General features: G+C 47.2%; 9 protein-coding genes across 9 annotated transcripts; 5 read left to right on the top strand and 4 right to left on the bottom strand. All coding sequences in view use genetic code 12, as the record gives it.

Annotated features, from left to right (window-relative positions):
- Positions 1-169: 169 nt before the first annotated feature.
- On the top strand, positions 170-1,795 carry CCT7 (chaperonin-containing T-complex subunit CCT7; the record flags this gene model as incomplete). Its single annotated transcript, XM_029033195.2, has 1 exon — positions 170-1,795. The coding sequence occupies one exon, from the start codon at positions 170-172 to the stop codon at positions 1,793-1,795; it is 1,626 nt and encodes a 541-aa protein (XP_028891787.2).
- Positions 1,796-3,279: 1,484 nt separating this feature from the next.
- CCN1 (Ccn1p) lies at positions 3,280-4,656 on the top strand (the record flags this gene model as incomplete). The annotated part of the gene is made up of 1 exon (XM_029033194.1): positions 3,280-4,656. The coding sequence occupies one exon, from the start codon at positions 3,280-3,282 to the stop codon at positions 4,654-4,656; it is 1,377 nt and encodes a 458-aa protein (XP_028891786.1).
- A 1,617-nt stretch (positions 4,657-6,273) lies between these two features.
- Positions 6,274-11,943, top strand: MYO1 (myosin 1; the record flags this gene model as incomplete). The annotated part of the gene is made up of 1 exon (XM_029033193.2): positions 6,274-11,943. The coding sequence occupies one exon, from the start codon at positions 6,274-6,276 to the stop codon at positions 11,941-11,943; it is 5,670 nt and encodes a 1,889-aa protein (XP_028891785.2).
- A 1,077-nt stretch (positions 11,944-13,020) lies between these two features.
- PHO84 (phosphate transporter PHO84) lies at positions 13,021-14,682 on the top strand (the record flags this gene model as incomplete). The annotated part of the gene is made up of 1 exon (XM_029033192.2): positions 13,021-14,682. The coding sequence occupies one exon, from the start codon at positions 13,021-13,023 to the stop codon at positions 14,680-14,682; it is 1,662 nt and encodes a 553-aa protein (XP_028891784.2).
- A 1,510-nt stretch (positions 14,683-16,192) lies between these two features.
- Positions 16,193-16,903, top strand: CJI96_0001180 (phosphatase PAP2 family protein; the record flags this gene model as incomplete). Its single annotated transcript, XM_029033191.2, has 1 exon — positions 16,193-16,903. One exon carries the CDS (start codon positions 16,193-16,195, stop codon positions 16,901-16,903), a length of 711 nt encoding a protein of 236 aa, XP_028891783.2.
- A 223-nt stretch (positions 16,904-17,126) lies between these two features.
- On the bottom strand, positions 17,127-17,747 carry CJI96_0001179 (uncharacterized protein; the record flags this gene model as incomplete). The annotated part of the gene is made up of 1 exon (XM_029033190.2): positions 17,127-17,747. One exon carries the CDS (start codon positions 17,745-17,747, stop codon positions 17,127-17,129), a length of 621 nt encoding a protein of 206 aa, XP_028891782.2.
- Positions 17,748-18,441: 694 nt separating this feature from the next.
- On the bottom strand, positions 18,442-19,590 carry SAM2 (methionine adenosyltransferase; the record flags this gene model as incomplete). The annotated part of the gene is made up of 1 exon (XM_029033189.2): positions 18,442-19,590. One exon carries the CDS (start codon positions 19,588-19,590, stop codon positions 18,442-18,444), a length of 1,149 nt encoding a protein of 382 aa, XP_028891781.1.
- A 1,464-nt stretch (positions 19,591-21,054) lies between these two features.
- Positions 21,055-22,320, bottom strand: CJI96_0001177 (uncharacterized protein; the record flags this gene model as incomplete). The annotated part of the gene is made up of 1 exon (XM_029033188.2): positions 21,055-22,320. One exon carries the CDS (start codon positions 22,318-22,320, stop codon positions 21,055-21,057), a length of 1,266 nt encoding a protein of 421 aa, XP_028891780.2.
- A 429-nt stretch (positions 22,321-22,749) lies between these two features.
- On the bottom strand, positions 22,750-23,319 carry CJI96_0001176 (uncharacterized protein; the record flags this gene model as incomplete). The annotated part of the gene is made up of 1 exon (XM_029032529.2): positions 22,750-23,319. The coding sequence occupies one exon, from the start codon at positions 23,317-23,319 to the stop codon at positions 22,750-22,752; it is 570 nt and encodes a 189-aa protein (XP_028892844.1).
- Between the last annotated feature and the right edge of the window lie 1,216 nt (positions 23,320-24,535).

Raw genomic sequence — 24,535 nt, 5'->3', positions numbered from 1 at the left:
TTAAACCCATGGATGCATCCAATCCAGTTGTCAGCTTCCACTACAATCCCGCTCATGTTATGAAAAAGCTGTCCTCGTGGCTCCCAGCGGTGGGTCGTGCACATACCAGAAGCCCTTTTAGTACACCTCGAAAAAGTGCCTACATCAGACCCTAATACTACCACATACAATGGCCTTCTCCAACCAGACCCCAACAATTGTTGTTCTCAAGGAAGGTACAGATGCCCTGCAGGGCAAGGGCCAGATCTTGAACAACATTAACGCCTGTTTGGCTATCCAGGAGACTCTTAAACCAACATTGGGTCCCTTTGGATCGGATATCTTGATCAAGTCATCGAACGGTAAAACCACCATCTCCAACGATGGAGCCACCATCTTGAAATTGCTTGATATTGTGCATCCCGCTGCTAAGATGCTAGTGGACATCTCACGTGCCCAGGACGCTGAAGTTGGCGATGGCACCACTTCGGTGACCTTTTTGGCAGGAGAGTTCTTGAAGGAGACCAAGTCATTTATTGAAGATGGCATCTCGCTGCGTCTCATCACGAAAGGATTGAGAAAAGCCTGTGAGTTGGCTGTCAAGAAGATTGAAGAGATTCAAGTGGAGATCAAGAAGGAAGACACTTCTAATTTCAGAGATCTTTTGGAGAGATGTGCCAAGACGGCCATGTCGTCCAAGTTGATTTCTAAAAACTCCGACTTCTTCACCAAAATGGTCGTGGACGCTGTATTGACGTTGGACGACGACTTGGACGAGAAGTTGATCGGCGTCAAGAAAGTTCCTGGTGGAGGCATGGAAGACTCGCTTTTCGTGGACGGAGTGGCATTCAAAAAGACCTTCTCTTACGCTGGTTTTGAGCAGCAACCCAAGAAATTCACCAACCCCAAAATCCTCAATCTCAATGTCGAGTTGGAGCTAAAAGCTGAGAAGGATAACGCTGAGGTGAGAGTGGGCCAGGTCAAGGACTACCAGGCTATTGTCGATGCCGAGTGGCAAATCATATTCGATAAGTTGGAGGCCATCAAGAACTCTGGCGCCAACATTGTACTTTCCAAGTTGCCCATTGGTGACTTGGCCACGCAGTATTTTGCCGACAGAGATATCTTCTGCGCTGGCCGTGTGAGCAGCGAGGACATGGACCGTGTCATCAAAGCTGTGGGAGGCTCCATCCAGTCCACAGTCAGTGGTATCAGCGAGAAGGATATTGGCACATGTGCGGAGTTTGAAGAAAGGCAGATTGGAGGCGACAGATACAACTTGTTCCGTGGATGTCCCGAGGCCAAGACATGTACGTTGGTTTTGAGAGGAGGAGCCGAGCAGGTGATCGCTGAGGTTGAAAGATCCTTACACGATGCCATTATGATTGTGAAGCGTGCGGTGAAGCACCGTACAATTGTAGCGGGAGGAGGAGCCATAGAGATGGAAGTGTCGAGATACTTGAGGGAGTACTCCAAGACCGTTGCTGGCAAACAGCAATTGATTATTGGAGCGTTTGCTCGTGCGTTGGAGATCATTCCCAGACAGCTATGTGAGAATGCCGGGTTGGATGCCATTGAGCTCTTGAACGTATTGAGAAGCGCTCACGCCAAGGGAGAGAAATGGTACGGGATCGACTTCCACAAGGAGTCTGTGGGAAACAACATGGAGAGCTTTATCTGGGAGCCATCGCTTGTGAAGATCAACGCGCTTCAGTCGGCCACGGAGGCAGCGACATTGTTGCTTTCTGTGGACGAGACGATCAAGAACCTGGAGTCGGAACAGGCGGCCGCGGGACGCGGGCGTGGAGCCTATTAATGTACATACTAATAGAGGAGAATGGAGGAGAGGTTGACCGTTGCTGAGGATGTCGCCGAAGGCAACACCTCGATATCAGTCAAAGGCATACCAGAACGACAAATGAAAGTCAAAATGTGTGGATGCATGTAGAGACCAAGTAGCATACTAGCACCCCAATTGAGCCTTGCAAAAGCTTATCGTGGCCATCAGGTGATGCACGTTTAAGACCTACCAGCAAGCCACGATCAACTAAACCACCAACGAAAGCCACAAAGCCAGGGAGGGTGGAGATTTCTGGCGAAACAGGCTCGTCGTGGATAAGTGTTCCAGCGCATCAGCGCACTAGCGTAGAAGCAGCTCAACAACAGAAAATGGCTCGATCCACGGTATGTGTTGCTAGAGCCGCTCACAATTAGGCATTTGCAGCCATTTCTCGTGAGGCAGGATGGATCCCAGTCGCGCGCATAAAAAGCAGCGTACCCGCGTAGGGCGTAGGAGCGAGAATGAGCAAAAGGAACATAGGGCTAACAACAGGCTAACAACGGGCTAACAACGAGGCACAAAGTGATCGAAGGGGAAGGTGCCCGATCTCGTTGTTGAGCCCAATGGCTTGTGGAGGATGCGATTTTTAATGTCGTTGGTGGGGGGATTTGGTGGTTTTGCAGCCAGTGTAGCAGAGAATGTGGCCGCTGGAGATTGTGAGGAGCCTGTGGACCTGGGGAAAGGTGTAGGGCGACGGGCGTAGGCAGTAGGCAGTAGGCAGTAGGAAGAAAGGGCGACTGGCCAGACTGGCCAGGCAGGCAGCCGGAGGGGAGGCACAAGAAGAATTCATTTGAAGACATTACAATTGGACAGGTACAATTTTCAGATGTAGCGGGATGTTTTTACAATCTCCAAATTGCACCCTTTGATTCTTTAATCTTTTGATCCTTTTAGTCTTTGGTTCTTCCCTTTCCCTCTTTGCTTCTTCACCACTTTCTCGACGTGGGTCGCGTTTCGCAGCCATGCCTGCCTGCCTTCTTTCCACGCTGCCGCGAATGTCTCGAATTCGCGGTGCTACCCCCAATTTTTTTTTTTCCGGCCTCCTGCCGCTCCAGCGATAAAACAGGCGCTTCTCGCTCCTCCAGTCTCTGGCCCCAATTCACTCGTCTAAAGAATATTCACCTCTTTCTTTCTTTCGCTTAGTCCCTGGCCAATCTCACCCCATACACTCACTGAGCCCACGGACGCCCACTCAATTGCCCAAACCAATTGTCCCCCCACCTTTCGCTACTCCGACATTATCTTGGACATTTTAGCTGTTGCATTAGTATTCCCCAGTCTGCACTTCTGAAACAACCTGAGCATCTCGCCATACCTAGGACTCAGCGCTTCTTCCCACCCGTCCTCACCACCTATTCTCCAAATCCCCGTTTCTTTGGCAGTTCTTGGTCGGATTCCGTGCTGACTCGTGTCGTGTCATCCGCCTTCCATCATCTTAATCATCCCCCATATCTTCCAGCATGAAGTACGGACCCCCATTGGCCAAACCTAGGCAATACCCTTACACGCTCGAGGTGTTGGAGTCCCAGGCCAATAGAAAGCTCCTCAACGAGTACAAAGGCGACAACAAACAGTGGCTCGCCGTGCTTGAGCAGCTGCTGGCGCCCAACCCACAAATGATCGACTTGCAGCCCGAGGTCCAGTGGTACATGAGACCGTACCTCCTCGACTTCTTGATCGAGCTCCACCAGAGCTTCCGCTTGCAGCCCGCCACCTTGTTTCTCTGCATCAACATCATCGACCGCTACTGCGCCAAACGCATTGTGTTCAAGCGCCACTACCAGTTGGTCGGCTGCACCGCTCTCTGGATAGCAGGCAAATACGAGGACAAGAAGCTGCGCGTGCCCACGCTACGCGAGCTTGCCATCATGTGCCGCCACGCCTACGACGAGGAGATGTTTGTCCAGATGGAAATGCACATTTTGGCCACGTTGGAGTGGCTGATTTCCCACCCGCTGTTGGAAGAGTGCCTCCACTTGGCCATCGCTGAAAGCGGCGTCGTGGGCGCCCACTCCACCCCGTGCAAGTACAACAGACCCAAACAGGGCCATGTGCTGGACTCGCTTCTGCTGAAGGTGTCCGCGGTGACGGCGGTGGGCCGTTTCTTCTGCGAGTTGGCCCTCTACGATCGCTACTTCTTGACGGTGCCTGCGTCGCTCGTGGCCATCACCGCCAACCTCCTAGCGTGCTCGATGCTCGGGGTGCTGGCGGCTGCCTCCAACTTGCGCACCTTGCTCGCTCTCAACTCCGTGCTGGACTCGCTGGCGGGTCACTGTGAGGAGGAAAACAGGGCCCCGCTGGTGGCCGGCGCCTTCTTGCTGGGGCTCGACAAGACCTCGCTCAACCAGGTGCGCAAGATCGCCTTGATGCTTCTTCTACAGACCACGTCGCTTCTGGAGGTGCTACAGCGGAAGTATGACGCCTTGGGCGTCATCCCCGTGCTCCACAACTACACCAACAAGCACTCGCTTCTCGTCAAGGCCGTCATCGACCACTCGGCGACCATTTTGGCCGACGACCCGTCGGCTTTGGCGTCGTCCGAGGTGGCTCGTGTCGCTGACGCCTTGCTTCTGATTGGCCACGACGACTTGAAGCCGCCGTCTGTGTTTGGTTGCGCTGGCGCTGGCACCAACCCAGCGGCTGCCGCCTCCACAACCACGCTCCCGTTGACTCCTCCGTCAGCGTCGCAGTCGCTGGTGTTCTCGCACCACGCTTCATCGTCGGCACAAACCACGCCGATTTTGTACGGCACCCTGGGCCAGTTTGTGCTGGCGTACTCGCCAATGCCGTCTTCCGACCCGGCGTGGTCGCTGCCGTTGGTGCCCAAGGGCCATTGAAGCCATCTCGCCACCTACTTTGTCGGGTCACAACAGCATTGGCAACTACAACGTCGATGCCGACTTTGGGCCGCAAACGGCTGCGAAATGGCTGCGAAAAGCAGTCGCGTCGCGATGTGCACCTCAACCGCGAATGCGGCGCATTTGGGAGAAAGCTGCCTGTTCCACTTAGATAAATGCATAGCTTTGGCGGATGTCAAAGTCATAATACGAGTCATGAGAGCCGAGCATTGTAGGATAAAAAAAAACAGTAAGGGACTGTGGTTTAGCAAAGGTTAATTTGGAGGAAAGTGGCGGCAGTAGTGAGCGTCCACTAAGGGTCCTGAACAAGCGCTGTCTCAGACCGGCATGGCCGAGTCTAGGAGTCCATCTTGAGTCTCCTTGGAGTCTGTTTGGAGCCCTGGCATGGCCCCTTCTTCATACCAAGGACATGAAAAAATACAGATACACGTAATGATCTGAATCCGAATCATCTCCTTCATCTTACTCAATCTCCTTCATCTTGATCAATCTCCTTCATCTTACTCAATCTCCTTCATCAAAATATAGTATGCACCTTAAAACTTGAGCTCTGTAAAATTCCAGTAGCGGATTTCTGGCTCTGGAACTGTAAAGTCAGCAACTCATCAATTGGGCTCTTTTAACGAGATAAGGCCACTGGCAACAAGTGGCGGAACCTGGATTGTCTCTTTTTGGCAATACACGGCTGGCCGCTGGCCTGTATTCTCTCGCAGCCATCGATCTAGCTAAAGCCGTAGATCAGGGCTATATAAAGCCATTGACCAAACACAAAAATCAAAAAAAATGAAAAGTAAGTGCAAAGTTCATTGTTTTTGGAATGCCGCCATCAAATGAAAATTTCTTTGGGCCAAATTTGAATTCCACCAACTAACCACTGCAGCCACCAGTAGGGAGCACTGTCAATGACGAAAATTCCCCAAAATCAGCCTCGTTGTCGGCTTCACTCTTGTCTTTCATCTTCTCCTATATCTTGTCAGTAAAGGGAAGTAACTTGTACGATGTGTTCATCTTGCGAAAAACTTCTCCCTATATGGGACTCTTTCTCGTTTGCAACTCTACAGCCAGTGGGTGTTACAATTGCGTTGGAAAATGCAACATACCGCCCAGGCTGCGAATTCCCATGAGAGCCCCAAACGTCGAAAATCCACGTACTTTGTGAAATCCACAGTAGAAAGAACTAATCTTCACATTCCAAAATTTTGCCAAAAGCTTGCCAAAACTTTGTCAAAAGCTTGCCAAAACCTAGCGAAAACCTTGCCAAAAGCTTGCCCTTTGTCCACCGTTTGTTTACCTTTCCTTGATGTGTGCGCTTTAGTCCCTTTTGAGGAATCTCCATCGCTCCTGTACCAGATCGCCTCAGAAATCCAAAATCACTAGCTTTCTCAACACCCTTTGAAGCATCAAATTCCGCAGGCACAGCTTGACTTTTCCATACTTCGAACTTGTCTAATTTTGTGTTTGTATTTATTTTGTTTTTGACTCCTTCACCGCCTTCCAACCAACTACTCCATCACGTGACCGCACTCCCACCGTTTGTTTACCTTTTTTGTTACACGTTAAACCTACCACTTCTCTAACCCACCTCCACCTTCTCCAATGTCTGACGACTTTAGCACGAAAAACTGGGTGTGGGTGCCTGATAAAGACGAACTTTTCGCTCGTGGGTTCATCACAGAATACAAGAAAAATGGCCTCTGCAGCGTGACGGTGGTGAAAAACGGCACCGAGACCACTATAGAATTGCCCCAGAAGGTGTTGGAGAACTGCAACCCACCGAAATTCAACAAATGCGACGACATGGCCGAATTGACGCATTTGAACGAGCCCTCCGTCATCTACAACTTGTTTTTACGCTACAACGATGACTTGATCTATACTTACTCGGGGTTGTTCTTGGTAGCCATCAACCCATACAAAAGTCTCCCAATATACGATACAAGCGTGTTGAAAAAGTTCCACTCGCTGCTGAAATCCAAGAAGCTGGAGGACAGGCTCCCTCCTCACATATTTGCCATTGCTGAAAACACATACATGAACATGTTGGAAAACGGCAAAGACCAGCTGATCTTGGTAACTGGCGAGAGCGGTGCTGGAAAAACAGAAAACACGAAAAAAGTGATCCAGTATCTCTCTCTGATATCAACAAATGCTCTGTCAGATCACGCAAACGACATACATAACAAGATTCTTCGTGCAAACCCTATCCTAGAGAGCTTTGGCAACGCCAAAACGATAAAGAACAACAATTCGTCCCGATTTGGCAAATTCATCAAGATATCTTTTGACCCCAAAGGCCTTATTTCAGGCGCCACCATTGACTACTATCTCTTGGAGAAGCTGAGAGTGCTGCACCAGTCGCTGGACGAGAGGAACTACCATGCATTCTACCAGCTTCTTCGAGGAGAGACCCCGCAGAATTTGAAGTCCAAATACCACCTCGAACCCTCCATCAAAAAGTACAACTACATCAGTCTGTCTGTGGCTACGATCCCCAATGTTGATGATGCCAGAGAGTTTACAACCCTCATCGAGGCCTTCACCGTCATGGGCTTCGAAAAGACCGAAATTGACAGTATATTCATGACTCTTGCGATCATCTTGCACCTCGGTAACGTCGGGTTCACATCATGGAAGTCCGAGCAGACTAGCTTCGACAAGGACTCCAATATCGACGTGATAGCCAAGATGCTTGGTATTGACTCTCAAGAATTATCCACCAATCTTCTTCGACCTCGTGTGAAGGCTGGCAGAGAGTTTGTTCAAAAGCTGAGAAAAGCCGCTGAAGTAAAGCAGACTATTGACGCATTCGCCAAACATTTGTACGAAAAGGTGTTCCAGTTCATCATTGCCCGCATCAACGAGAACCTAGGAGAGTGGAATAGCGATAGGTTCATTGGTGTGTTGGACATAGCAGGGTTTGAGATTTTTGAAACGAACTCCTTTGAGCAGTTGTGCATTAACTATACCAACGAGAAGTTGCAACAATTTTTCAACCATCATTCCTTTATTCTTGAACAGAGCGAATACTTGCGTGAAGATATTCAGTGGGAGTTCATTGACTTCGGGCTAGATTTGCAACCTACTATCGACCTCATAGAAACAAAACAACCAATGGGTATCTTGGAAATTCTTGACGACCAGTGCATCATGCCTAAGGCAAGTGACGAGACATTTATTGACAAGCTTTTGGAGCTGTGGGCCGATGGCAAATCAAAGAGCTTCAGAGCCAACAAGGTTCGCAATGGTTTCATCATTGACCACTACGCTGGCTTAGTGGACTACAATATCGAAAATTGGATTCAGAAGAACACTGATCCTGTGAGTGAGAATATAGTTCAACTCCTTCATGAATCCTCCAACGAATTCGTCCAAAGACTCTTTCAAGAAGATGTGGAGTCAAAACTATCGGGGAACATGTCACCCAAAAAGAAAGGATCCAAGCTCAAAACCGTTTCCCAAAAGCACAAGGAACAGTTGAGCACACTCATGGATCAACTCAATAGCACAGAACCACACTTCGTAAGATGTATCCTTCCGAATCTTTCCAAGCGCCCTAACAAATTTGACAAGGAGCTTGTGCTCAATCAGTTAAGATGCAATGGTGTGCTAGAAGGAATCCGGATTGCCAGAGCAGGATACCCCAACAAGATGACGTTCGAAGAGTTTTATGGTCGTTACGCAATTCTCAATTCAAATGACATTGTGTTTACGAAAAATATGAAGACGAATAGTGAGCTTATTCTCAAGGATACTGAGCTTGATCCTGAGGTCTACAAACTAGGCATAACCAAAATATTCTTTAAGAATGGCATTCTCGGCAAACTAGAGGAGTTACGTGATCTCAGACTCAAGAAGATCATTACAGAGTTCCAAAGTGCTTATCGTGGCCAAGCTGCCAGGGTCAACTTCAAAAGTCAGATCGCCACTATCCAGGCATCTCAGGTGGTGGCCCGTAACTTTCAAAAGCTCGATGAGCTTGTCAACGAGGGAAAGAGTCCCTGGCTTAAGCTCTTTGTCAGCTTGAAACCACTTTTGGAGGACTCAGTCAAAGTCTTAGATTCCAAAGAGATGAATGAAAGTCTCAAACAAATCAATGCTAAGTTGAAAGACACTGAGAACGCCAAAAACTCACTTGAGCAGCAAAACGATAAACTCAAGACACAACTCATGAAACTTGAGGATGAAATAATCAAGAATAACCAAATCATTTCCGAGAAAGGGGATATGTTGCGAAAGCTTCAATCTGAAGAGTCGTCAAGAAATGCGAAGTTGGAAGAAACTGCTCGTCAACTCAAGGAAGTGAAAGCAATGAGCACGAAGCTATCTACAGAGAAAGCTGAGCTCTCTCTGGAGATGGATGCTCTCAAAGCAAAGCTAGAGAAAACTGAGAAGGAGGTTGAGACTTTGACCTCCGAGCTTGCGAATGAAAAGCAGCGAGCTGAGACATTGCAAAGCCAAATCGGAGATCTTGAAAATGAGAAGAGAGATTTGAAAGAGAATGATGAGGTGACTAACGGTTTGAAGAAGAAAGTGGAATCTCTTGAAGCAGAAATTCTTGCTCTCAAATCTCAGGAGGAAGACTTTCAGGCTTCATCCAGAGAGCTAGACGAACTCAGAGATAGCTATTCCAAGCACAAAAAGAAGGTCACAGATTTGGAATCATTAAAGGTTTCTCTTGAGAGAAAGATCACACTGATGGAAAGTGCTTATGACATGAAGCGTAATACCCTTGCCAGTAAGCATATGGAAGAGACGAGTGCCTTACAGAGTCAGCATGAGGAAGCGCAAAAGAAAATTCGTCGCTTGGAAGATGAGCTTGCTGAGAAACTCAGTGAAATCAAGGACCACGAGAGCAAACACAAGGCCTTATCCAGAAACTTAAGAACTCTCGAGTCTCAGCTTCGTGATCAGGAGCTGTTGCAGGACCAGTTAGATTTTGAGAAGAAGCGGAACAGCAGGATTCAAGTAGAGCTCGAAAGCTGCAAAGATGAGCTCGCCAGACAGATACAGCGGGCCGAATCGCACTCCAGTTCCCTCGAGAGCTTGAGACACGAGTCCCAGTATTTGGCTAGAGCCAAGGCAGAATACTCTGATGAGATCGCCAAGTTGAAGGATAAAGTGAGGGATTTGAAATCCAAACTTCAAAATAAAGAAAATGTTCCTCCAAACAGCGCCAAATCAATTGATCCTTCACTTGCAGATGAGTTCGCTCAAATCAAACTCAAATTGAACGAATCTAACGCTGTCATTCGAAAGGAAAAATTCGAGAATCAACGTTTGACTGAGGAGGTAAAAGCTCTACGTGAAAAAGTTCATGACAGTTTTGAGAGCCCGCTGAAACGTAGCAGTGAGCTTCGAAGATCGATGGCAATGGGCGAGGAGGCAAAGATGGCGTTGTCCAACGGATCTAGAACATTTGAGGAGATCAAGAATCTACGTGTTCGGTTGAAACAGGAGGAGGCAAATGTCACGAGAGCAGAGAACTATGCCATTGAGCTTCAAAAGAAGTTGAACAAGCTACAAATGAGCCGAGGCATCAACAGTTCGAATGACTTCGAGGCAAAATACTACGAGTCACAGAAGCGCATAAGCGAGTTGGAGAAGAGAGTCGGTCAAGCAATGCTGATGGGAAGTCTGTCGCTGCTGTCATCATCACCGAAAGCCCCATACGATCTGCAATCACTCACACCTAGCAGCAGCATAGGAAGTCTTAGCACGGTTGTCAATAGCGGAGACTTTGCTAGAATCTACAAGGATATTGTCGGCACATTGAGAACAACGAGGGATGAGTTAAGTAAGTCCAAGAGCGAAATTCTTAGGCTCAAGACGTTGCTCAGGGAAAGTGAGGATGAATTGTACGAGGTCAAGAGGAGTGGAGTCAAGACTGCCATCAATGATTACGAGGAGACATTAGCCAAGCTCAAGGTTCAAAATGAGACACTCAACAAGCGCCACGATGAAGTTAATGAATCTCTATTACAGTACAAAAAGCGGAGTGAACAATATTATGATAAGCTCGAACTTGCTGAGTCGGCCGTCGTAATTAGCAAACGGCACGAGCAAGAAGCTCGCACTGAGCTCGAACTGAAATCTAATGAATTAAAGCTCTTACGTGAAGAGGTTCGAGCAAGCGAGCGAGTGATCAAGCAGTTGAGACAAGCCAAAAACGAGCTTGAGGAAGCGTTGAAGAAACAGTCTCATCGTGAGGAGCAATTGGAGTCTTCGATCAAGCAATTGGAGGACCGGTTGCAGTACCTTAATGACAATTATGGTGAAAAGAAGCACAAGATTGGCGAGCACAAGGAGGAGATTCGGTTGTTGCGCCAGGAGATCAAGTTCAAGATGGAAAAGGAAACTGAATTGATCAAGGAGTCGCAACGGTTGAAGCTTGAAAACGACGAGTTGGTCAGGATCAAGAAGGAAGTTTTGGCAGAAAATGAGGAAGTTTCCGAGGAGAACGATAAGTTATCAAGTGAAAACGAGGATCTAAAGGTGGAAAACGAGAACCTTAAGAATGATAAGATAGCATATGAAAGAAAGATCGAGAATCACACCAAGCAGATGAGCACGCTTAAGCAACTCCTCGATGACAATGCACGAGAGATGCAAGAATTAAGCGGAATAAACAAGACTCTCAAGGAAACAAAGGCTAGGCTCGAAGAGGAAGTCGCCTCACTCGAGGACTCCCTCAGAGACACACGTGGTAATTTGGATCTTGTGAGAGAGCACTTAAGCGAGCTTGAGCGGGAAAAGATTAATTTGAAGGAAGAGCTCAAAACGGTGAAGGACCGTTGGGACAGTAGCGATGGGCAATACAAGCTGGCCAAGACGGAAAACTTGGTAATGGTGCGAGAGAATGAAAGCGTCAAAAAAACCAACGAGGAACTCAAGAGCAAAATTAGCGATCTAGAAGAGAAGCTCTATTCGAACGAGCAGCTCAAATATTTGGAGCAAAACCTCAGCAAGCTCAACTCACAAGTAGATCGGTTGAAGCACGAGATTGCAGAGGGAGAGTTGCGAGAGGAGAAGTTGCAAAAACAGATCCGGACGCTTGAGTTTGAGAACGAGAGCAAAACCACCCAGATGAAACGATACAACGACGAAAACTTCAACTACCAGAATATGATCAACCAGTACAATAGCAAAGTGGAGTTCTTGCACCAGGAAAACAGTGAGAAGGATTTGAAGCTCAAGGCACAGGCCCGGGAGTTGGCCGATTTACGCGAGCGCCTTCTCATGATGGAGAAGGATCGCCTTATGAGTTAGATATCTTACATTGTAAGTCCATTATTGGCCCAGCTGGCTACGAATGGCTGCGAATCGCATGGCTAAAATGGTGCACCAGGAGCAAAGACAATGTATATAGAGCGCCCCACGTTTTACTAATAACACCGAGAAGAGAAAAGTGGACGAAGCATTGGAGAATAAAAGAAAACGTCAAACAGAGCGGACTTAAAAAATAAAAATATAAAAAAAAAAGAAAAGAACATATAAAATCTTTTGCTATCATAAATACTACGAAGAATTGTTTGTCTCTGGTCATGTTGTTGCCCTCCCGCTAGGTCGTGCGTGGTCCATGAAACGTGGGTGCAAATATAGCGCGCCGCAGATAAGCTTGGGGCGCACCACCACGTGGGGGAAGGCTTCTGAGAAATTGGCCAAGTCCAAATGGGTAATCGCTCACACGAAGCTAAGAAACCCAGGCTTTCAGAGGATCGTGGATCGTTGCCAAGGATTCGTTTGAAGGCTTCGATGTCAAGAAGAAAAATAGGACTTCTTTGACAGCTTTGACAGGTGAAGCGAAGCGTCGCACGTTGGCTGCGAAAAGTACATCTTCGACGAAAGAAGCGGTGAAAGAGAAGGGGTAAAAGGGCAATGGGCGCATCTACGGCGAATGGCAGCACATTTAGCCGACGTTGGGCATTTGACCCACTTGAAAACGAACTTCGGAGGGTCCTTTTTCTTTTTGCCCACGCGGAAGGTTTTTGATGGGTGTGTGGGACGTTAAAAAGACGAATTTGGGTGGAAAAAACGGCGGAAAAAAAGGATAAGTGATTCTTGACTATTATAGTGCCATTAGGGTTGGTATTCATCAAAATTTTTCTCCAAATGTCCTTCAAAATCGCCGTTATTAGCGTCAAGAAGGACCTCCTCGCCCATGTGCTTCATTAGATGAGTGCACTTTGTATGCACCCAATGCATCTTCTCTGCAGCACAAGCAGTAATTAATCAATGCCTTTCGCAGCCAGACGAGCTCCATGCATGGCCCCAGTGGAAAACTATATAAGGAGCAGGCTTTGGAGGTTGTGGATTTTTTCTATCGCTAACTAACTAAAGCTTCTCATGTCCGAGAAAATCCAGCCTGTTGTCCACCAGAAAAAGAACCTCGGCGGTAAGACCGCCTTCAAGGACTACTTGGACAAGTTTGCCCATGTGGAGGACCCATTGGAGAGAAGAAGGTTGGCGCTTGAAGAGATTGACAACTCTGGTTTTGGTTGGACCCAGATCAAGATGATTATGATCGCAGGTGTGGGTTTCATGACCGACTCTTACGACATTTTCGCCATCAACTTGGGTATCACCATGTTGACCAACGTTTACTGGGGCGGTAAGATTCCTGACTCCACTCAGACCTTGTTGAAAGTTTCCACCTCGGTGGGTACAGTTATTGGCCAGTTGGGTTTTGGTATGATGGCTGACTTTGTCGGCAGAAAGAAGATTTACGGTTTGGAGTTGATTGTGATGATCTGCGCTACCATCATTCAGTGTATTCTTGGCCCTTCTCCAGCCATCAGTTTCCCTGCTATTTTCGCTACCATGAGAATTATTATGGGTATTGGTATTGGTGGTGACTACCCCTTGTCCTCGATTATTTCTTCTGAGTTCTCTACTACCAAGTGGAGAGGTGCCATCATGGCTGCTGTGTTTTCCAACCAAGGTTTGGGCCAGATTCTCGCCGGTATCGTTGCCTTGATTCTTGTTGCGGGCTACAAGAGCGATTTGCAGCCTTACGAGCAGCACGGATGTGTCGACGAATGTGTGAAGGCTTGCGACCAGATGTGGAGAGTTTTGATTGGTTTTGGCTGTGTTCCTGGCTGCATTGCCTTGTACTATAGATTGACCATTGCCGAGTCTCCTCGTTACTCTCTTGATGTTGAGGACATTGCTCACTTGGACAAGCAGGCCGACATTGAGGCTGTTCTCGATGCTGCAGCTCAGGACATCACTCCTCCAAAGGCCTCGTTCAAGGACTTCTGGAGACACTTTGGCCAGTGGAAGTACGGTAAGTACTTGATTGGTACTGCTGGCTCGTGGTTCATGTTGGACATTGCCTACTACGGTTTGGGTCTTAACACCGCGGTCATTTTGGAAGCTATTGGTTACGCTGCTGACAAGAACATCTACAAAGGTTTCTGGAACACCGCTGTGGGTAACTTGATCTTGGTGTGTGCTGGTTCCTTACCAGGCTACTGGGTTGCCGCTGCCACTGTTGACACGGTTGGTAGAAAGCCAATCCAGCTTATGGGATTCGTCCTTTTGACCATTTTCTTCTGTATCCTTGGTTTCGCCAACCACAAACTTGGCCAGCACGGTAAGTTGGCTCTCTACGTCTTGTGTCAGTTCTTTGAGAACTTTGGCCCCAACACCACCACTTTCATTGTCCCAGGTGAGTGTTTCCCAACCAGATACAGATCTTCTGCCCACGGTATTTCTGCTGCCGCCGGTAAGGTTGGTGCCATTGTTGCCCAGACGTGTCTTGGTACTTTGGTGAACCACGGATGTGCCAAGGACGACAAGAACTGTTTCCTTCCTCACGTTATCGAGATCTTCGCTCTTTTCATGTTGCTTGGATGTTTCACAACGCTCTTGATTCCTGAGACCAAGAGAATGACTTTGGAGGAGATTTGCGAGAAATACCACGACGAGGTGGACACCACCAAGTTGGGCGCTGATAGATATGTTACCCAGCAGGCTGAGTCGTCTGACTCTGACTTGAAGCAATAGAGCTCATGGGTTAAAACGGGTTTCACTTTTCTTTAATTCCAATCTTACGATACGTTTAGCATAATACAGAGCAAAAATTACATGTACGAACCCTTGACTGTAGTAAGTATGTCCACCTCAGCAGGCGGCTTCAAAAGCGCAAAAGTGATCTGGCACAGGCGCCGAAAGAATGCAAACGACGTGTGTCTTTTTCGCTTTTCAGGTCCATGGTAGGCCGTCTATGATGTTTTTAGGAGTTTATCTTCCACGTGTGACACAAGAAAGCCGGTTTTTGTCCTAGCTGGGGTAGAAGTCTGAATGGTAGCATTGTCCGAGCGAAAGCTATAACTATTGGAAGATCATGATTAGCTTGAAAAAATAATTTGAAGATTTATCCTGGAGATTGCTGCTAAGTCTGCTATCTACAACATTTGTGTCAGAGTTCATCGGAGGCTTTTGGAGACAGGGTGCAATGCAATTCAGCACACTAATTTATAAATTTTCCCGGGTAAAGTTGTAAAATCAGCTATGTCATATTTTCTCGAGAACAAAAACGAATAATTTCTGATCACAAAGGAAAGCCCGGAAACTTTACCCGAAGGTGGTATGTGGGTCCGCAGGGTGTAGACAATAGAGATCGTGGGATAAAATGACTACACCTTAAGATAAGACATACCATGCGAAGTGATTGAAACACAATAATGATTGAAGGTTCGGTCAGTTGAGGTGACTTGTTTGGATCAAAGTAAGTGCTTTATCTGAAAAAGGACGCTCGTCCATACTTTCAGAATTCGCCAGTCAAAGAAATTGGTCCCACTACTCTGTCTGCTAAGTGAAACAAAAAATAAGAAAATAGAGATCAAGAAAAAGACATGGTAGAACGACTGCCTCGATGAGTATCTCATCGGTAGTGCTGGTGGGACAAAACGTTTCTTCCCCTCTATGGATACAATACCCTATTAAGCGATGATGCCTAAAAGTAAACTACGGAGCCAATTGATCAAATTACAGCCTGGGAGATCCATTGACCATTTTGAGTGACTTAAACGTAGCGATCTCTTCTTCAGTATACGTCGTTCTCTGAGTACTTGCCAGTACTTTACTGATGAATTGCTTACAGCCAATATTTCAAGAGCCGACGTCTGAACCCAATCATTTCCTTACCGCTGACTTCCTGACTCTTTGTCCCTTCCCGAGTCACGAATTGACTCACGTCCTTGGCTCTCGCAGTGCCTCGTGCTTATTGGACCAGATCCATCGCAGGCGTTGAACAATGGTTGCAAAAAAAAGAGCCACGTTTCTGGCCCCCACGAAAAGATCCCGTAAAACCAGCCTGATCAACAAACCCTCCAAACAACAGAGATCTTAGGTCAACTTAGGAGGACCCGTCTTTTCAATTTCCTCTCTTCTCCACTATGTAGCTATTTTTGTGTAACCCCATCCCCATCCGTCAAGCGCTCGGTTGCGAACATAACTACTGCTCTCTCCAGACGCGATAGATTAATATTTACTTTTCACTACTCCTACCCCAATGTCCAAAATACACCCGGACTGGCTCACGGTGGCGGTGCTTCTTGCGGTGTTCTTTCTCTGGCTCGAGCCCGCTGAGCCCTTCTACCGCCAGTTTGTTCTCTCAGATCATCGGCTCCAGCACCCTTTTGCTGAACATGAGAGAGTTACCGATAACCAGCTTTACTTCCTTTCGGCGATAGTGCCCACGGCGATCATTGCGTTTTTCCAGTACGGGTTTTCAAAAGACACGGTTGTTTCCCAGCGTACGCTTTTGGGGCTCTGGGTTTCCTTGACAGTCAATGGCTGTCTTACCGATATTCTCAAGAACTGGATTGGTAACCCACGCCCAGACTTTCTCGACCGCTGTGGTGCTGCTAAGGGCACTCCAATTGACCAGCTTGTCACGGTCAGCGTGTGCACGATGCCTCGAGGCGCCCTGGCCATTGTGGACGGGATGAAGCTGACGCCGCTGGGCCACTCGTCGATCGGGTTCTCGGGGCTCTTTTACTTGCTGCTCTGGGCATGGCAGTGGGCTAGGGTACAGAAGAAGGAGATTCGCTTTGCCTCGTTGTTGGTGGTGGCGGCTCCGGCGTTGTTGGCCACGTACATTGCCTTGAGCAGGGTCCAGGACTATAGACACCATTTCTTTGATGTGTTCTTTGGGCTGGCCTTGGGGATCACTGCTGCTACGCTATCGTGGTATAAGTACTCAAAGCTCCACGTTGCTTAGCCGTATCCGGTTGACGTATTTATTTATAGAGCTCGCTTGATTGAGTGAATTGAGTGTTCATTTTAGTTAGACATTTATTGGATTCTTTGTTAACATTGGCTGCTCTGGCTGTATCCTGGACAACACGTTTTTTTAAGTCATCCATTCGGTGGAATACAAATCCTGAAGTTGAATGCCTTTTGGTTAGTTCTTCGAGGTTCCAATCACTGACTCGGACTTCATCTTACTGGGCACGCCTGTTGATCGGGAAACACCGCTCGAACTGGAGCCTATTGTAGTCGATAGCTGGGACCCTTTTCTTTGCTGGGTTTATGATTGCAGTTTTATTTGTGGGAGCAGCTGGCTCTTTTTTGATCAGTGCAGTTGGAAGAACTGGAACACTTTCTTCAAATTTGACTCGCTTAGTCTTGTGAACTGTGGCCGTTTCCTTCTTTGGAACCATCCCAGCTTCATGACAAGAAACCTTCTTTGCACAACTTGCCTTTGAAAAATGAATTTTGTGTATCTTTTGAGGGTCAATAGTTGAATCGTCCATCTTTGGTTTACGAAAGAATGCCTCGTTGTCTGTATCCGTTTTATTCAGTCGTTTGGCTTCTTCCACTTTCAGGCGACGCAAAAGATCAAGCTTAAGTTGGCGTTCGTATGACCGTATATCCTTGTCTTCCACATTGAGTTTATCTGGCTCAAACCATTTCCGAAGTACTTCATGTGGTGTGAAGACAAATGAGAAGCGTGATTCATCTATCACTCCAGTGAGAAGCTCCTGACTTTTCTGATCATAGAAGAAAGGCTGGGCGTTAGTATTATCATAAAGGACGCCTGAAGGTTCGAAAGAAGGCAACATGATTGTTATTCGTGAAAAGCATTAGCATTAAGTATTTGAAGAATTGCAAAAGGAGAACCCAAAATGGGGAAGGAACAACTAAAGGGAAAGTCTAAGGACATCAACGTTATCTACACGTTGTCTGAGTCTCCTTTAAATTCATGAACAACAATGCAATAATCCAGATGAAAAACATGTGTGATTTCTGATACTCACTTTCGTAATTGGTTCATAACTCAGAAATTCAGAAAAGTATGTTGATTTAAACGGGTTGAATAAATATAAAGAGGCGTTATATTGATGTGGGAATGCCTTTCGTTTATCAAGGATGTGAATGAGTAGATGTAATCGTCGAGGTTGATAGGCGACCCGAAGAATCTCCTACGACCAATACAATCAACGCTACATGAGATGAACGAATCAAACTAAAACGTCTGTATTCCTCTATAAACTTAATTGTCCGTTGAGGACCCCATTAATGCAAAAACTCTATCCCAAAGTAAAATATAAAAATAAAAAAAAAAAAATAAATCCGTGAAGTGTACCAAATGAAAGACTATCTGGTTGAAGTAAATATAGGTGAGCCCTCGGTGTTGAGCGAAGGGCTATGGTCATACGCGAGTCGTCGCATTAACTTTTAAGCTTGTGATGATGCAATGGTTTGTTGCAAACTATCACCCATGTCGTGTGTATAGTGTGAATCTCTAAGCTGTGCTCAGTACTTCAACTCCTTTGGCTGTTCCCAAGGGTTGGACTGGTTGGTGAAGTGACCGTAGGAGGCGGTGTTGAAGTAGATTGGTCTGGCCAAGTCCAACTCCTTCACAATGACACCAGGTCTCAAGTCAAAGTTCTTGTTGATGATGTCCACCAACTGCTCCGAGGAATACTTGGAGGTGCCATAGGTGTCCACGTGAATGGACAATGGCTCAGCAACACCAATGGCGTAGGAGAACTGGACAAGAGCTCTTCTGGCCAAGCCGGCGTTCACCAAGGACTTGGCGACCCAACGAGCAGCGTAAGCCGCCGAACGGTCCACCTTGGAGAAATCCTTACCGGAGAAAGCACCACCACCGTGGGCACCCCAACCACCGTAGGTGTCGACAATGATCTTACGACCAGTCAAACCAGCGTCACCCTGAGGACCACCAATGACGAATCTGCCCGAAGGCTGGATGTGGTACACGGTCTTGTCGTCCAACAAGTGAGCAGGGATGGTTCTCTTGACGACCTTCTCCAAAATTTCCGTTCTCAAGTCCTCGGTGGTGATCTCCTCAGCGTGCTGGGTGGAGATGACCACGGTGTCCACTCTCAATGGCTTGACAGCACCGCCGTCCTTCTCGTACTCGACAGTGACCTGGGTCTTGGTGTCTGGTCTCAACCAGGCGAGCTCGCCAGATCTTCTGGCGTCAGCAAGCGCCTTGTTCAACTTGTGAGACAAGAGAACCGTCAATGGCAACTTCTCGGGGGTCTCGTCCGTGGCATATCCGAACATGATACCCTGATCACCGGCACCCAACTCCTCAAGAGCCTTTTCGTAGTGCAAACCCTGGGCGATATCTGGCGACTGCTGCTCAATGGCCACAAGCACGTTACAGGTCTTGTAGTCGAAACCCTTTTCCGAGTTGTCGTAGCCAATGTGCTTGATGGTGTCTCTGATGATCTTTTGGTAGTCCAACTGGGCCTTGGTGGTGATCTCACCGAACACCATGATCAAACCGGTTTTGGCAGCGGTTTCACAGGCGACCTTGGAAAGTGGGTCTACGGCAAGACAAGCATCCAAGATAGCGTCACTCACCTGGTCGCAGATCTTGTCGGGGTGGCCCTCGCCGACGGATTCAGAGGTAAAGAGGAACTTTTCGGACATCTTGAAAAAACTGTTTTGCTGAGATGTTTTTTTTTTTTTCTTGTTGAGAAACTTGAGCGTATTTATATGCGCCACAGTGATGGAGGGTAAAAAAATTCTCGTCTTTGGCTGCGAAAGCGAGGACTGCATGCAGCCCAGGGTGAAGCGACAACATTCCTGCAATTATTATCGTCGCAAGTGCACGTGACTTCGACGTTGGCACCACCTCCAAAGCTACCATCGTGGTAAGTTGAACATCTGGGGTTGTAAGCGACTGCTACAGTGTCATAAATAGGGGCCATCAAAAACCCGTACATCTGCACTTGAGTGGGAGCGTATTCGCCCGGTTCATTATGTGGATGTAAGGAAGGAGTGTATACGGGACCGAGACACATCTCTATACGAGTCAAATGAAGGTGGCCAATTGCACCCACGATTTGCAATTGATAAAACGACGATATAATACCGGAAGCTAAATTTGCCTTAATATCGTGAGCCACCTCTAAAACCATCCCGAAATTGCTTTTGGTTTGTTTTGTTACGACCACCTTAAACGACCGAGGCCAATGACCTGCACATAGCGCACACTATAGTCAATTTTATTTTTTTCAGCACGTTGACTTCGACGTTCCTATCAAATGTAACATGTGCTCGAACGCTTCAGCCAATGAAACGTGATTCTACAATACAAAAAGGCCGTTATGGATATACGTCAAGAAAAGGCATCAAAGGCATCCAGGACGCCCAATTCAGGAAAATCCCAAAATTTTGAAAGCATTTTTCGTTCATTTTCGATTTGTGAATCTCGAATCGGAAGATCTATGCTTTTGTTGGCTGTTTATGTGTTTGAGAGCGTTTTCGCAGCCATTTGGCCAAGGCGTAGAAAAGGTGTTGAAGTAAAACTTGTGTGAGCATTTTGTAGGCACCGGAACTGTCAGTCAGATTTGGGGGATATCAGAATGGATTTGTAGAAATTCTTCGATTTTTTTGCTCACCTTGAAATGCAGAGAAAGAGTCTTTGAAGCGACTTGTTGAGGTAGCAGTACCAGGCGAAAAAGACACGTTTTGGGTAACTTTTTCGATCGTAAGCTAAAACAGCTGATAGCTCTAAATTGCCAATGTATATATGGGTCTCATTAATTTGATTGAGTATGTGGGTTGATTAGATTTATATCAGTGCACGCTTTTCCTAGCAGGCGGCAGCTTAGGTGTACTTTACTAAATTAAGGAAACATGACAGTTCTTTATGAATAATTTGTCTGTCTCGAGTCCTTGTTGTAAAGAGTGATTTTGCAAATTCAACACACATTATACCGTTTCATTTGGGGGAGTCCTACAAGTTGAAGCTTACTGGTTTTAGAAAGCAGAGTAGATACTCCGTGGCTCAAGAGCAACGCCGTCGTCCTTAACTATGTCTTTTTTTTTATTTTATAAATAATTGAAAACGATAGATACAAAAGTATATAAAATGAGCCATTGCTGATGTTACCACGAGCAAATTCTCTGAGCACCAACTACCTCCAAAGCTGCTGGCTTCTTGTAAAAAATTAAATCAAAGCCAAACTCAGGACAAGGAAGGACAGACGTAATTTGCTCGGGCGAAAACTGGAGTTCCTTCTTTTGAGTTGTTCTGACATTTCCTCTTTCGAGTTTCCACATATTGAAGAAGTCACGGGGAAGGAAAGTGGGGCGTTTCTTTTCACTCGTCCACTCTTTGTACTTGAAGAATGCACAAGGAAGGCAAGACGAATCGTCCTTCTCATTGGTCCACTCCTTGTATTTGAAGAAATCGCAAGGAAGGAAGGACGAACACACCTTTTCACTTACCCACTCTTTGTATGTGAAGAAATCAGAAGGAAGGAAGATTGAATCCTTCTTTTTATTGGTCCAATCTTGGTACTTGAAGAAGTCGCATGGAAGGAATGACTTGGTATGCTTTTCAGAAGTCCACTCCTTGTACTTGAAGAAATCACAAGGAAGGAAAGACAGTTCCTCCTTTTCTCTTACCCAGTCCTTGTACTTGAAGAAATCACAAGGAAGGAATGACGCATACCCAAACTCTGTCCAATCCTGATACTTGAAGAAATCCTTAGGAAAGAAACAGATGCTGTTCTCTTCAGTCGTCCACTCCTTGTACTTGTAGAAATCAGTGGGAAAAAAGATGGCGTTGTCGTCTTCACCGATCCAATCCTGATACTTGTAAAAGTCCTTAGGATAAAAGACGGCGTTTACGTTCTCACTGACCCATTCCGGATACTTGTAGAAGTCCTTAGGAAGATACGACAAGCTTTCATCTTCTCTGGCCCATTCCTTGAACTTGAAAAAATCAACTGGCAAGTAGGTCTTGTGATTCTTCTCCAGCAACAAGTCCTTGAAGAAAGTAAAGTCAGAAGGCAAGAAAAACTCTTTATCTGCTTCATTTGTGTCAGCAGCCGTGCAAGTCCTAGCAGGATTAGTAACCCCAGTTGCCACAGATTGGAGATTCGACTTACCCTTGAGAGATGCATCCTGTAGCTCCTTCCCATTAGAAACTGAGTGCTTATGCACCAAATTTTTTGGGGAAGCAGCGGCAGACTCACTTTCCTTTGTAGTCTTCACTGGCTCAGTTGCCTTAACAACCTTGGCCCAAGTCATTTTTTGTGCAACGTAGGGGGCCACGTTTTCCTTTGTGGCCCTCTCAACCTTCACCACCTTTTTCACAGCTGGAACAGCCTTCACATCTGAACCTACACAAGAATTCCAAACAGCCATTTTGTTTGACACAATAGTCACAACCCCGAGAGAGCCCAGTTCGATAGTACAATTCTATAGTGGCTGCAACTAAGGTAGTAGGGGGCTCCCGACAGGGGATGTAGCGGCAGGAGAGGCTAAAGCGGCATAAGGAGCGAATCAAGAGATTCCGCATGAAAAAGTGGACGAACATTTTTGATTTGAACGAAAGTCGAAAATTTTCATCAATTTATCAAAGCAAAGCAATTAACTATCTTAAGGCTCTCTGATACACGTAATTCACACCTCCAGTCGCCCTACGCGTCGCTCTTACTTCGAGTAACTTACGCATCATGCTCACACGCATCAGATTGTCTTTTCGTATACAACGTAACATAATTTCAAATCTCAGCAGTCTAGCAGCCAGCCACTAGCTACTCTGTCGCAGCAGCCACAGCATCAGCCGCCAGCTCACTTCTTCTTGCGGCCAAAAAGACCCTTCTTCTTCTTCTTGGCCTCGGGCCTCAACGACGAGGCGCTGTAGTTGTTCGCCTGGTACATCGCCTGCTCGCCTCCACTAAAGCTGGCCACGGGCCTCGAGTAGTCCTGGCCGTCGGCACTTTGCCCTTGTAAGCTGTAGTGGGGGAAATCCTCGTGGAACCCCCATCCCAAACGGTTGGACTCAAGCTGGTCTCTATACGACAAGTCGCCGGTGATGGCGTACTCAAACCCTCTGATGGTGTCCAAGGGCCTCTCGTTTCTTGATCTAGCCGGGTTCAGCATGTCTGCCTGGCGGATGGGCTGACCGAAAGCGTCTTTCAAGTTGCCACTTTCCTGGGACAAGTAGGACGGTCTTCTGCCAAAATGGCCAGCGGTGGCCTCTTCAAAAGGCTGCGCTTCGTTGACGGCCTTCAAAATCGGGTCGTGGATGGCGCCCGTGTCGACTTTGTAGTGTTCGTCTTCCTGGTGGTGGGATTTTCTGTTTTCCATGTGTGGGGGGTGCTGTTCTTTCGCTCGAGAAGCGTTTCTGAAGATGGCCATTTGGGGCGGTATTTATGTTGAGGAACAGGCAGGGCAGGGCAGTGCAGTCACGGGGCGACTGGGGAAATAAACGCTTGGGAGGGTAAAAAAAAAGTCTTGCCAAAAAAAATTATGTGCTAGACGTTGACAAAAACACGTAGTAGTTGCAAGTGTTGTTGATGATTCCACAGGATATATAGAGGGGAGACCCACCTGGCTGTGCCATAATGGCAGGCCTTTCTTTTTTTTTTTACACTTTTTCCTCCTTTGTTCAAGCACCTGCCAGAGCTTACGAGGCTGAATCGGGTCGCTCGCTCCTGCGCGGGAGGTGGGTTGAGGGCGCCGGAAGGCAGGAGAAGGGATGGGCTAAAACAGCTTTAAGTGGACCTTTTTTGCCCGGAAAAATGTCCATTCCATCAAGAAAGGCCACTTTCGGCGGCACTTTTCAACGGGAGCGTCTGAGTTTAACAAATTGGCGACCTTTGGTGTGTCCTGCTGGCAGCTGTCAAGTGACATTTTACGAGCACGTGCCGTTGCGCCGCGGCGGATTGGCCCCCCTCCGGGGATCCAGACCGAGACTCTGTGAGCGTGGACGAAGGCCAGCTTTCAAGGACAATGCTGAAGATTAAGATTTTTCAATATTATGCTCACTCGCTGAATCAAAGAGCTTGTTTCACTCTTCCTTCTTCTTGGAGATTTCTTCGTTTTCTTGATCTCTTGGGGCGCAGTCGCACTACATAAGACATGTTCCCGGGAGTCCGGATACGCTTCGGCAGTGGTCCTCGCGGAACTAAAAGTACCACAGAGCACACACTCACTCACTCACAACGAGGCACAGAAGGGTTGGCTGTGGCCGTGAGGAATTCGGCAAATTTCACAGGTTTTGCCAGCAATTTGCAATCACCGTACTCTCGCCCACTGTTTTCTTAGTTTCATCTTTTTTTTTTTTTTTTTTTCTCTAGTGCCCTTGTGAGCCGCTTTTCACCGTTATGCTGCGCATAGTCTAACAACGGTGTTGATCGCAGACCAAAAAACAAAGAAGTCAGAGAGACGCCGCAGAACAAAATTGTGATTTGAGAGTTGGCTGATGGTAAAATGTGTTTGGCTGGCACTGAATGGGCCAATTGCGTTGAAGGCGGACCAGAAGAGTGCAACCGTCCATCACATGTTTTGCAAGCTGGGCATACTCCCTAGCCCATCTCTTAGAATACAGCTCACGGCTCCGTACTGATGACAT

Source organism: Candidozyma auris, chromosome 1, assembly GCF_003013715.1.
Source record: "Candidozyma auris chromosome 1, complete sequence".
Taxonomy (NCBI): Eukaryota; Fungi; Ascomycota; class Pichiomycetes; order Serinales; family Metschnikowiaceae; genus Candidozyma; species Candidozyma auris.
The sequence above is the reverse complement of the archived record's forward strand: the minus strand, read 5'-3'. Positions and strand labels throughout refer to the sequence as shown.